Genomic DNA, 14,186 nt, shown 5'->3' with positions numbered 1-14,186 from the left:
GTCTCCTGTTTGTCTACCTTGGATTCCAGCATCTGCAGGTTTTTTGTCTCTAACCAGTGATAACTAGTGCTTTCAAGAAAGGAAGGAGAAATCTGACTATGAATGGGTTTTCAGGAGTTTGCCAGGGTGTTCTTTGCTTTATTCACAGGCTTGGCATATATTTCTGATGGGTTGAAGGAGCAAAGACAGGGTTTAGTGACCCTGGTTCTGTGGAACAATCAGCTGACCCACAATGGGATGACCTACATGGCAGCTGCACTGGTAAGTGAGTGACCACGATTGCCTTTTGAATCACGCTGTTTTGGAACTAGATATTCCGTTGCTGTGGGCTGTACTCTTAGTAATTTTTAAACATTACTGTGCATAATCTGGACATTTCCTGTCCACAGATATGACTTCCAGTTGTCATGAGATTTGTTCAGATGTCTTGTGTCAATATTTAACGCTGAAGATTCCTATGTAATCAGTTATAATGGAATTGCCTATGTAAACATTCCAGATAACTCTGAAGTAATTGGTTGCAGTCACACTGTGTAGCCCCAATGTTTACTCTGACCCATAATGAGCTGAGCTACAAAACGCTTCAAAATTTTGATTGCTACCTGTTGTTTCTTTCTGCACCTTCATTTTAACTCCACTTTATTTCTGATGTTCATAAGCCTTTTCTGATGATGCACATCACTTAAAAGAATTTGAAACAAACACATGCCTCCAAATCCAGAAAGTTGTGGGTTCAAGTCCCAAACCAAACACAAGTGTACAAATCTGACTTTGCATTGCACTGCATTCTGAGGGAGGGCTGTTCTTTCGGAAGTGCCAACTGTTGGGAGTGCCTCTCGGTTGACTGTTAAAGATCTCATGGCACAGATCAAGCAAAGGAGTTCTCCCTAGTGTCTTAACCAACTGTTATCTCTCAATCATCATCCCAAAACAGACTATTTGGTCATTACCACAGTGCTGCTTTCTGTGCAATAACCTTTAACATTTCCTACGACAGTGACTACACCTCAAAATGACTTCATTAACTGCAGAGCTCTTGTGATATCTAGTGGTTGTGAAATGTGCTAGAAAAATAATTTCCTCCTTTTTTTTAAGCAGATCCAGTCAAACTATACACCCAAAGATTCAAACACCAATGTAGGCAGCTTAGATATGATGGAGTTATCACTCACACAGGTTGGGCACATTTTTTCACTGCAAATGTAATAGTGATGCGGATAGGTCAAGTTACTGTATAAAGCCACTTAAACTGACAGAAAAATATTCAGTTTTTAAAAATTTCTTCCATGGAATGTGGGTGTCACCTTGGGTTGTCCATCCCTAATTGCCCTTTAGCTGACTGAGTTGCGAGGCCACTTGAGAGGGCAGTTAAGAGCCAGCTTCAGTGTTGTGTCTATAGAGTCAGATGTAGGACAGACTGGCTAAGGATAGCAGATTTCATTCTCCAAGAGGCATTAATTGAATTTCAGTTCTTCCAGCTGCAAACATGTGATTTGAAATAGACCCTCAGAACATTAGCCTGGGAGCTCTGGATTACTAGTTACCTTCCTATTACGCCATTGCCTTCTCACTCTCACACACACACCACCCCCCCACACACACATACACCCCACACACCCCACATGCACATACACCCCCGCTAACTAAAATGCATCATTCTATGAGTCCCTTCACAATCTCCGGAACTCTCAACTGTTGTGTTCAGAAATTTCCTCAACTATATGTCACAATTTAATATGACACCTATCCATATTAAATTTTGCATTGAACTAGTGATTTGAGACCAGGTGGTTTCTACTGCTCTGCTGTTGTGAGGGGCTGCACCTGCAAATGTTTTCAGTGCAAAATCAACAGACTGATTCAAGTTACATTGAAAAATAAATCTCCTTTCTCTTTCACCTATCCTCGCTCTTTCTCTTTTTATCTCCTCAGCCCTACACATTGAGTCTGGAAACGTTAAATCTCGGCCATAATGCTATTGGCAATGAAGGCGTACACAAACTCAAAGATGGACTGATTGCAAATCGATCGGTTCTGCGTTTGGGATTGGCGTCTACAAAACTCACCTGTGAAGGTAAGAGCGAAACACGTGACTCACATTCAAGTGTGCATCTTGCTGCATCCTGCAGCTTTCAGACCAGTTTTCTGAGCATTTTTATTGCAGTGCTCTGTTTTAAGATGTATACAACTAAAGTCCATTGTTGATAAATTTGTCTCAAAACTGACTGACTATCCAAAAGGGCAGTCCAACCAGAAAGATTTTTCTTTTTTGTCCCTGTCTAGATTAGCTGAACTCTATCACAGATTAGCTGGGGAGGCTACCATTGTCTCAAGGCGCCTACGTTATTAATGGGGTGGTTTTTAGGGGTAAGAGTCAGCTGTCCCACATGCGATTGTTATCCTGTGGTCAAACTCCAAAGCCCACTCCCACCTTGAACCAATGCTGGAAACTATCCCGCAGAAGATAGGACTGGACTCAATTGTGATGCGCTCCACAGTCAAATAGCCGAGAGGCAGTCACTGTGTGCAAGAAGAAAGCCAGGTGAACACAAGAACTAGGAGCAGGAATAGGCCGTCTGGCCCTTCGAGCCTGCTCCGCCATTCAATAAGATCATGGCTGATCCTTTTGTGAACTCAGATCCACTTACCCGCGTTCTCACCTTATCCCTTAATTCCTTTATTGTTCAAAAAAAATCTACCTTTTTTTTTAAAAAGCGTTTACTGAAGTAGCATCAACTACTTCTCTGGGCAAGGAATTCCATAGATTAACAACCCTCTGGATGAAGAAATTCCTCTCAGTTCAGTCCTAAATCTGCTCCCTCTAATCTTGAGGCTATGCCCTCTTGTCTTAGCTTCACCTGCCAGTGGAAACATCCTCTCTACTTCTATCTTATCTATTCCCTCCATAATTTTATATGTTTCTATAAGATCCCCCCTCAATCTTCTGAATTCCAATGAATATAATCCCAATCTACTCAGTCTCTCCTCATAAGCCAACCCCCTCAACTCCGGAATCAACCTAATGAACCTCCTTTGCACCCCCTCCAGTGCCAGTACATCCTTTCTCAAGTAAGGAGACCAAAACTGCACACAGTACTCCAGGTGTGGCCTCACCAGCACCTTGTACAGCTGCAACATAACCTCTCTGCTTTTTATTTTAATCCCTTTAGCAATGAAGGACAAAATTCCATTTGCCTTCCTAATTACTTGTTGTACGTGCAGACTTACCTTCTATGATTCATGCACAAGGACACCCAGGTCCCTCTGCATAGCAGCATGCTGCAACTTTTTACCATTCAAGTAATAATCCTTTTTACTATTACTCCTACCAAAATGTATGACTTCACATTTACTTACATTGTATTCCATCTGCCAGACCTTTGCCCACTCACTCAATGTGTCTATGTTCCTCTGCAAAGTTTCACGGTCCTCTGCACACTTTGCTTTGCCACTCATCTTAGTGTCATCTGCAAACTTTGACACCCTACACGTGGTCCCCAGCTCCAAGTCATCTATATAAATTGTAAATAATTGCGGTCCCAACACCGATCCCTGAGGCACACCACTAGTCACTGACTGCCAGCTAAAATAGCACTCCTTTATCCCCACGCTTTGCTTCCTGTTAGTCAACCAATCCTCTATCCATGCTAATACTTTACCCTTAATGCCATGCATCCTTATCTTATGCAGTAGCCTCTTGTGCGGCACCTTGTCAAAGACCTTTTGGAAGTCTAGGTACACCACATCCACTGGGTCCCCATTGTCCACCTCACTCGTAATGTCTTCATAGAATAGTGAACTACTACAGGTTCAGATATTCAGGAGCAGACTGTTTTTTTGCAGGAAGGAAAGATTGGACAAAGTTCTGTAATTCACCCAGGGTGATGATTATCATGTATTATGATTCCGATCTCGCCAATTCTTTCTGCATTATTGAAAACAGTGACTTCTCTTGAATGAGCGATTCTAGGGCGTTGTGTCCCTTCCAGCATCTTGTTTGAGTACTTGTTATTCACATATGAATTTTAAGTGACGGTGCATGCTGACATCAGTTCGTTTGACGGGGTGGCCCGAAGAGGAGAAAAGTCAGAAAAGATTAATTCTATTCTCAATGCAAATTAACCTTGCTGGAGTTGTACTTGCACGAGTGAGGGTAGAATTTAAAGTATGGTGCCTTCATGTATACTACATGAACATGCTGGACTCTTTATGCTTTCATGAAACGTGGGCATCGCTGGAAAGGCCAGCATGTGTTGACCATCCATAATTGTCCTTGGATTGAGTGGCTGCTAGGCCACTTCCAAGGGCAGTTAAGTGTCAAACACGTTGCAGTGGATGTGGACTCTTGCATAAGCCAGTCTGGATAAGGGTGGCAGATTTCCATCAGTGCACTAGATGGATTTTCATGACATTCGATGGTAGGCTCACCATAGATGATCACCATTCCTGTGACTAGGTTTCGGTTCCTGATTTTATTAATTGAATTTAAAGCCAGTTGCAGTGGCAGGATTTGAACCCATATCTCCAGAGCATCAGCCTGAGCATGTGAATTGCCATACTAGTGACAACACCGCTATTACATCCCGTCCCAGGCAGGGTACAACATGCTTAAATAAGGTCGATCAATATCCACAGAACCAATTTATGCAGTAGTCAGTACCTTCAAGAGTAGGAAGGGGACAAATAAAATTTGCATGTTTTCCTTTATAAGTTTGTAAACTTGTTTAAATTGTTTATTCCCTGGCCCACTATATTCCTGAGAATTTATGCAACTTTACAGCTCAACTATCATTCTCAAGTTATTTGCTTGGCTACATTCCATACCAGGGATTTAATGATTTAAGTTTCTGGTACATTATTTATAGTTGTGGACATGAGCTGTTTTTAACTTGCTGTGTTAATGATGGCAAATGGAATTATGTTTCTGTGATTTTTTTTTCCCTCACTAGGCGCCGTGGCTGTGGCAGAATTCATTGCTGACAGTCCCCGTCTGCTCCGCTTGGATCTGCGTGAAAATGAGATCAAGACTGGTGGACTTATGGCTCTCTCACTAGCCCTTAAAGTGAACCATTCCCTGCTAAGGCTTGACCTGGACAGGGAACCCAAGAAAGAAACAGTTAGTAATCATTGTCTTCCTTGTTTTGAAATGGAATATTCCTCGCATCAATAACTACAAGAGTAGGTTAGCGGCTAGAGATTCCACAGCAAGTAATTTACCTCCTGCCTCCCAGTCCCTGCCCACCATGTACAAGGCATACATCGAGTGAGATGGAAAACTTGACACATGCCTAGATGAGTGCAGCTCCAACAAAGCTTGAAAAGCCTGTTTGATTGATCCCATCCACCTTCAACATTCACTCCCTTCGCCACTGACGCACAGTGGTTAACAGTGTTTACCATCCACAAGTGCACTGCAGCACATCACCAAGGCTTTTTGACAATACCTTCCCAACTTGTGACCCTTACCTTCCGGAGGGACAATGGCAGCAGATGCATGAGAACACCCCACTTTCAAGTTCTTTTCCCAGCCAAACATTATCCCTGACTTGGAATTATGCTACCATTCCTTCACTGCCGTTGGGTCAAAATCCTACAACGTCCTTTCTGACAAAACTGTGGATATATCCACATGGACTGCAGTAGTCCACCTTCTGATGGGATGTTTAGAGATGGGCAATAGATGTTGACATGAGTGGCACAGTGGCTTGCGCTGCTGCCTCACAGCACCGGGGACCTGGGTTCGATTCCAGCCTCGGGTGACTGACTGTCTGTGGGGAGTTTGCACATTCTCCCTGTGTCTGCGTGGGTTTCTTCCAGGAGCTCCGGTTTCCTCCCACAGTTCAAAAATGTGTAAGTTAAGTCGATTGGCATGCTATATTGCCCATAGCATCCAGGGAAGTGCACACTATGTGGGTCAACTGTGGGGAAAGTGCAGGGTTACAGGGATAGGGTAGCAGGTACTTCTGGGTGTGATGCTTTTCGGAAGATCATGTGGACTTGATGGGCCAAAAGGCCTGCTTCCACACTGTAGTGATTCAATGATTTAGATAGTGATGCTCATAACCCATGAACGAATTTAAAAAATAGAAAATCTTAGTCTTATGTTTCGGATATCCATCTCCCGTCCTTCCTTTTCCATTTTAAAGAATACTTAAACACAACCACACAAGCAATTTACCTTCACTTTGCTACACATCATTTCGACTACCTAGTGATCATTGCAGGATATAGTGGGGAGAAAGGAAAAATCTAATGGAGGTGTCCAAACTACCATGGACTGGAGCAGCCTTGATGGAAATGGTTGTCTTTTTCTGCTCTTCAAACTTTATATATAATGTAAAATTTCTGGTTTGAAGCCTAACATGCGGGCTATACTTCGTAGTTAAGTTTTTTTTTCAAAGCTTTCCATGCTGTTTTAGCAAAATTATTCACACTTGATTATTTAACTTCTGGCAAAAGTGATTATTAGCTCTCAAGAACTAATTCTGGCTGTTTATCATTTTGAAGCTTGAAATGATGTAATGTTGTCACCCCTTGATACTTGACTCAGCCTCCTGTGAGAGAGGCGCTACACCCTGTCTGCTGAAAGTGCCTGTAAATTAGAATTCACCCAACCCAGTTTGTCAATGCTGTGATTTTAAAATTCTCATTCTTGTTTTTAAATGTTTCCATGGTTTCTTCCTCTTTCTAATCTCTCTCTGCCCTACAACCATCAGTGATCTGTGCACTCCTGTGATCTTAGCCTCCTGTGCACCCTGATTTAATTGTTCCAAAATTAGCAGCCAGTTGCCTGAGACCTAAACTCTGGAAATTGTTCCCTAGAAAGCACTCCGTCTCTCTCTCTCTATACATATATATCTTGCTCACTTGCTCTCTCTAAAATATATATATCTTTCTCTATATCTCTTCCTTTAAGACATTTCTCAATACCTCTCTGACCTAGCTGCTAGTCACCTGACCTAATATCTCCTCGTAGTTCAGTGTCAAGTTTTGTTGATTCTTGTCTGAAGCAACTTAGGGCACTTTACTGCCAGAAAGTTGCTATATAAACCCAAGTTGTTCCTGTATTACCGACCATCCACTCTACTTTCTCCTCAGGTAAAGAGCTTCATTGAAACTCAGAAGGCTCTTCTCACAGAGATTCAAAATGGCTGCAAGAGGAACTTCATCCTGGCAAAGGAGAAGGAGGAGAAAGAACAGAAGATGCAGCAATCTGCGTCGATGCCGGAGATCACTGTGACATTGTGCGAAAATAAGGAAGAGCCCCAAAAAAACCAGGTCTGTCCGAAGACCCAGAAAATGCCAGAGGGTTCGGAAAATGGAGTTACCCAAGAGACAGTACCATCCATACCCAGGAATGCTGAAGAGCTGGTTGGCACCAGTGAATCGATTGTAACGTCCTGTTCTGTGGATCAAAATCTGCAGCCTGCAGCACAGGTGGAATTGGACCAGAACCAGGCACAAGTGAGTGTGGTTGGAACGTCAAGCTCTGAGAAACAGCAGCTTCAGCGGCAGGATCTTGTGGAAACACATTGCGGAAAGGGCTCGGTCATAGAAGGTGATGTGCGTCACAGAAGCAGCCCAGCCGCCTTTGGTGAACAGCCAATGCTGATTCCCACTGAATTAAAATCTCCAGGGCCTGAAAGTCCAGTGATTGTCAGCTCACCAATCGAGATCACACCAAGAAACAACGAGCGCCTGGTGTCCAGTCCAGGCAGGGGACACAAAGTTTTTTTTGTAACCAGAGTGGAGAGCCCACCAGAGAACCCCAGCAACCAGGACATGCAATGGCAGAATGAAACGCTGCAAAGCAGAAAGCATACTATCTCCACTAAAGAGACAGAATCCCCATCAGAGCCTTTACCTTGTTCAGCATCAGACCCTCTGACAACTTCGACTGTACCAGCTCCTGCCCCAGATGGTAGCTCCCAGACTGAAAGCCTGTCAGACCTGGACAGAGGGGTAGATAACCCTGGGCACGACTTTGAGACAGTTTGTGCCAAAGACTGCGATCACATGATACATGGAGCTGCCTTACCAAATGGACTGAAAGCAGAGCTTGTACAAAGGCTGCCTGAGACGACAGTGCTGACCACAGGCAAGGATGGTAAAGCAATGAGCTGCAGCATTGAGCATGGTGAGTATGTGTTCTGATAGATTAAATCTGACTCCTAATAAATTAGCACTAATGATCTTCAATTGAAGCAATAATTCAATAAATCGTACTCCACGTCCCTCTCCTAAGCTGCAAATGAATCCCTCTTCTACAAATCCACCACATTACTATATCGATATCAACAAGAATTTTTGCATCATATTCTAATCTCTATCTCAATTTTCACAGACCTTGAAGTTATCTCTTTCTTTGATCCTTCACTTACAGCCTTAGAGTTGTACAGCTCTTTGGTCCAACTCATCCATGCTGACCAGATATCTGAAATTAATGTTGTCCCATTTACCACTATTTGGCCCATATCCCTCTAAATCCTTCCTATTCGTGCCCATCCGATGCCTTTTAAATGTTCCAGAATTCCTACAGTGTGGAAATAGGCCATTCAGCCCACTCTCCAAAGAGCATACCATCCAGACTCACCTTCCTACCTATCCCTGTAACCCTGTATTTCTCATGGTCAATCCACATAACCTGCACATACTTGGACTGTGGGAGGAAACTGGATGAATCCCATGCAGACACAGGGAGAATGACCACCTGAGACTGAGATTGAACTCGGGTCCCTGATGCTTTGAGGCAGCACTGCTAACCACTGAGCTACTGTGCCACTCCAAGTGTTGTAATTGTACCAGCCTTCACCACCTCCTCTGGCAGTTCATTCTATACGTGCAGCACCCTCTGCATGAAAATGTTTCCCTTTGGGTTCCTTTTAAATCTTTCCCCTCTCTCCTTAAACCTATGCCCCTTAGTTTTGGGCTGCCCTACCCTGGGAAGCCAAGGGAATAGACCTTGGCTGGTCAACCTATCCATGCCTTTCATGATTTCATACACCCCTCAGCCTCCAACATGCCAGGCAAAACCTATTCAGCTTCTCTCTATTAGCTCAAACCCCTCAACAATGGCAACATCCTTGTAATTACTGCATTATTCAATATTTAAAAACAACAATAACTATTGGATAACTAGTCCCCTTCTCCAGCAATTGTTAAATATCTTTCTCTTGGACGTTTAAAATTAAGTTAGGCAGAATACACTTTATAATTGATGTTCCTTGTGCAGTTAATTAGACAGAGGCATAATTTCCCTATCAACAGTTCATCATGTACAATTGACTAAAGTTGTCCAAACTTTGTCTCCGTTCCTTCCATGCTCCCTGAGACATATTAGCAACCACCTTTACTGAGCCATATTGTCCCACAAGACCTGAAGGTCTTGGCTAAGTTAACAATTAGAGCCAAAGCCCTCATGGAGATACTGCAACAAGATTCACTGTGTCTTGGCTCTGCTGATTCTCAGCAGCCCATGCCCACATTTTCCCAAGGTTATAAACCCTGACAGGACCTGACGTCCACACACAATCATGAAATACAGGCACTTTGGTTCAGAGTTTAAAAAGGGTTCCTCATGAATGAGAGACATTTCACAGGAGGAAACAGCACTTCCAGCAAAGAACAAAGTTTTCCTTTTTTTTCAAAATAACAATCAGTAAAAAGCCTTACGATCTCCAGTGTTTTAAAATTATTTTTGTTTTCCACCATGTACTGTTTTGACAAAGCCTGGTCCTTGCCCTTTCTATGAATAGTTTTCATTTATTTTTGAAGAGTTTACATCTCCCAAAACTGAAAAGGAGCTGGAGGAGTTGTTGCTGGAAGCGAGTCAAGAGACATGTCGTGAAACATCAGGAGTGTGAGCAAGTAAGGAAGTACTTCATATCCAAATATTTTACTTGTGATTTCTCGTCACTTGTTGCTTTTGATTCTTGTCACTTTTGACTCTCACCTATTGATGTATCAGTATTAACTCAGATATTCACTTGTATTATTCCACAGTGTCTTTTGGGTCTTGCTGAATGTACCGAGACTGTCCTTGAAGATTCCCAAGCCCCTTCAGCACCAAACAAAAGATGTATTTTCTCTCTTGCCCTCTCCTCATTGCTCTCACTCACTCTCTCTCTCTCTCGGAGCAGGGCCATCGGACTATCCACTGTCAATTTGCCTTGCTCTTCATGCCATTCCATCTTGCCTCCAGAAAAGGGATTTCTGTGACCCAGATATGCTTGGAGTACAAACCAAAGAAAGCACCACCTGAGGAAGTGAGATTGCTGTCCAACCCTGTCTGCTGGGGGAAGTTGTCTCATTTGTGGAAACGGAGACCATCCGAACACGAGAGATGTGCCTGGGACCATAGAGTCTGGAAGAGACTGTTAACAGCGTGACTCAGACAATGGACATTTGCCCTGACAGTGCGTGTATCATGCCATCAGGGCATTCACGGTAAACTACAAGTAGGATTTCCCACCACTCTCTCTTCATGTTTTTTGCTAGCAGTCTCAGCCCCAGCAAGGGGCAGATCCACTATTCAAGAAACCAGCCCCTGCCTGCTTAATCCTGATTGTTGGTCCACCTTGTGATCCGTCTTCTCTCCTGATAGTGAAAGGATTTGCACTGAGGAAACGCCAGGGAGAAAATCAGAAACACTCAAAAGATAATTTTCAGCTTGGTACTTTTTGTGTTCTAGTTTACCAGTGAGATTTTGTTTTTAATTTTGGATTAGATGCTATTTATTTTTAGCGTTGATGTTTGTTGATGTCTGGTTAATGTTTTAAAAATTGGCAGTGTGGAGTTTGCCTGAGGAGTTGAAGTTTGAATGCTCCAATTTTAATGCAACTTTTGAGTTAGCAGGACGGTTAAGACGATTCAAAACTACTTAGCCACACGTAGGATTACTGACTTCGGCAACTAGATGTTAACACTAATTGAACTTACTGAATGTTAGTTAATCTGGTCAGTGACATGAGTCAAGTCCCCAACCATTTGGTAAAAGTAGATTGATCACCTAGGGGCTTTCTGTATTGCACTTGTGAATCTTTGAGGGGGGTGGAGGGTTGTGGGAGATTAAAAATTGTGGATACACCTTCAATAATTATTCCCATTAAACTGCCAGACCTGCACAATGATGTTTGACAATATGCAAAATCTTTTCCAGTGGCCAAAACACTCTTGTTTTTCACAGTTTGATCTGTGGTGCAGCAGATAAATCATAATGTCCGTCCTTTTCGGCAGAAATAACCCACCGAGTTGGCAGCAAAACTGAAATTTGCCACCAATAAATGGGTTACTTTGCTCTTCATGGCTCTTTATTCACTTAGCTGTGCACCATTTTCCTACCTACACTTTCTTTAATCAAAGATGCAGAGGCTGTCACTTCTGAACTGGTGACTGCTCAGAACTTAGCATTGTAATAGCCTCCTTTCTTCCTACAAACCCGCACCTGGCAATCTACACTGCTATTGGAGCTGTGTGGAGTGAACCCACCCTTTTCCTTCTGTCTGATTACACGGGTAATTGATTCGGAATCAATTAAATTGGCATGGTGTGAAACAATGCAGAAAATACTGGGGAAAGAATCCCTGCATACCAGACCATATTCCTAAATAGAACAGGAAAGGTTATGAATTTCCATTTCAAACCCATCACCAACCAGTACAGATGCTGACTGATCAGCTGTTTCATTTCCAACGTGTTTTATTTTCAAATTTCCAATCTGATATACTTCTGCACAATCTCACTGCAATTTCTTGTTTCCTGAGATAGCAGTCAAACAGTGGTAATCTCCACTGGTCAAGATACCCTGTGCAGAATTTTGAATCTGCATTCAGCAATTTGTGTTAAATTCCCACTTTTTAAATTCTCTGTCTATCTCTCTCACTCACTCTCGCTTTGTCACTGTCTCTCTCACACACACACGCAAAATGTCTGTTTCTCTGTCTCTAACTTTGTCTTGTTCTCTTCCTCACCCCTCTTTCCCCCCCCCCCCCCCAACCTATTTACACACTAACTAACTAAAAGCCATGAACATGAGCATTAACAGAAGAAAAAGCTGTTTTCCTTTTCTTGGATAGGCCTGGGGGAGAAAATAAGAAAGGACTACTTCCTTTACTGTTGTTTGAAGCTGCCCCTGGGATATGAAATCAGACTTTGTAGAATCACACTTCACCCATCTCCTTCCAACACCAAATTTTCACTGTGAAGCCTGGGAAGATTGTCTCACTGAGACAGGGTAACTGAACTGAAGCAATACGTGGTCTTGGTTGCTCCCCCTATTGCACAGGATGAGTGGGGGATGCAAGAAGTCCATTTGAGGTTTCTTGATAACAAAGTGAGACTATCTTATCCAGCGGTCCCTGTATAGTGGGTACTCCATTGTATTACCTCAGAATTGATTTTGCAAGGGAGGGGAGCATTTAGAACTAATTGCAATTCCAGTAGTTTTCAGGAATTTTCTTTGCATCAGTAGCTCTCAGAAAGAACAAAAGTTCGTCAGTTTAAATGGTAGTCATCAAAATATACCTTGTTGCCCTGTCAGCAATGGAAATATTATGGAAAGACATTCAGCCGGATTCTGTTGGACACTGTGAGGTCAGTGGGATAGTTATTCCCAATTCTACCTCAGTGTTTTGGCTCACTGTGTTACATTTCCTCCCTTACACCTGTAAAAGTGGCAGTCAGGAAGAAAAAAGTAAGATGTGAACTTTGCTGGAACACTTTTTTTTGAAAAGCTTCATTTATACAAAAAGAAAATTAGCATTTCGACACGTCACCTGGATTTCAATCAGCATTAAGTAATTCAGGCTTTTTTCTCTTGTGATTTATGTCATGACCTGAACCTGATAGGGTATTTGTTTGTGTATGTTTCTGCTACCCATTATTCAGAAATGTAAATTGGCTTTTTTTGAGTTTTGAGAAAGTAATGACAGCGTATTCTGTAAGTATTTGTTGTGTCTGTACATTTTACCCAGCTGAGCCGCAACTGAGGTTATACAGGGGAAAGGACCATCCTTTTCTAAAGCCTTATCCTGGGAATGGGGTGCACATTTGAAAACGGTGGCATCTGCCTCCTGAAGTTTGACGTTTAATGTAGATTCCTGTACTGGTCAATTTCTTCTGACTGTCCAGCAAAGGCCAGTGAAGCATTCTAAGGCAGTAGTTAACAGCCTGCCGACTGAGGTCATCCCAGATGCGTCATTCTGTTTTTGAGACAAATGTAAGAAACCCGAGGAGCAGAAACACCATTTATTGCTGTTCACGGGGTTGTCACACTCGGATAAACGGTGACCTGATCCTTGCTTCCGAGCACAGGAGAGTCTGGATCAATCTTTTGCGAAGTTGGAGAGAAATTAACGTACAAACTGCCTCAAAGACTGACTGCAAATGTGATGTGCAAGCCAAAGGTATGCAATGTTTTGTGACTACCCCACATTCGCAAATGTGAACAGTGTTTGAAAGGTCACAGTGATGAATGACCGAGAGAGGATGGGAGTGAGCAGAGAAGGGGAGAGCTTAAAATGTGCAAGCACCTTCTCATTTTAGAAAAGATTATATATTTAAAAAAAACTTTTGTGGGAAAGAAGTTCGGAAGAGCGGGTGAGGGTGTCTCTCCACAATTAATCCAAATTAAACAGGACATTGGCATCAGCCCTGAAGGGCTGGGTGTCAGATTCCAGAGGATCTTTTAAGAAGTGCAATAAATGTTTCAGGGCAGTGCATCAAGACTTAACAGCATGCAAGTTACAGCAGAATATGTATAAATTGATTCTGTAACTTCCAAATGCTGAAAATTTGATTTCTAGTCTAACACTATCTTTAGAAATGAGTGTGAAATGGTGTTGCTGGGCTTTTTTTTGTTTCCTCTAGTGGGGAGTTTGTTGTAATAATTGTTTTTTTTTGCAGCCTTTGTTTGTTGTGGCAACTCTTGTACACTTTGGCTGTCTTGGAGGAGTTGGCGGGGTGGGGGTATAGCGTTGGTTTGGATAATTGTCATGTTCATGTCCTGGCAACATGTCACTGAATAGTTGGATCATTTCATTTCAGTGGGTTTCTGTTTTTGTTTTCAGGGAAATATCAAAGGAATTGACTGCAGTGCTGGATTCTTGCTCGCTCTCGATTTCTCGCACTCGCGCTCTCTCTCTCTCTCTCGCTTCGCTCTCGATCTCTCGCACTCGCTCTCTCTCGCT

General features: G+C 42.7%; 1 protein-coding gene across 1 annotated transcript in view; it reads left to right on the top strand.

Annotated features, from left to right (window-relative positions):
• LOC109923172 (protein phosphatase 1 regulatory subunit 37-like) overlaps positions 1-12,004 on the top strand; it is a 49,970-nt gene extending 37,966 nt beyond the window's left edge. The window contains exons 3-8 of the mRNA XM_048618206.1: positions 115-261; positions 1,933-2,074; positions 4,950-5,116; positions 7,099-8,137; positions 9,775-9,867; positions 10,003-12,004. Coding sequence (XP_048474163.1) covers positions 115-261; positions 1,933-2,074; positions 4,950-5,116; positions 7,099-8,137; positions 9,775-9,863 — 1,584 coding nt within the window. The 3' untranslated portion in view covers positions 9,864-9,867; positions 10,003-12,004. The remainder of the gene's footprint in view (positions 1-114; positions 262-1,932; positions 2,075-4,949; positions 5,117-7,098; positions 8,138-9,774; positions 9,868-10,002) is intronic.
• Positions 12,005-14,186: the final 2,182 nt, after the last annotated feature.

This window comes from Rhincodon typus, chromosome 39 (assembly GCF_021869965.1).
Source record: "Rhincodon typus isolate 14 chromosome 39, sRhiTyp1.1, whole genome shotgun sequence".
In the NCBI taxonomy this organism is placed as follows: domain Eukaryota; kingdom Metazoa; phylum Chordata; class Chondrichthyes; order Orectolobiformes; family Rhincodontidae; genus Rhincodon; species Rhincodon typus.
Note: the sequence above shows the minus strand (reverse complement) of the source record. Positions and strands in the feature narration are given on the sequence as shown.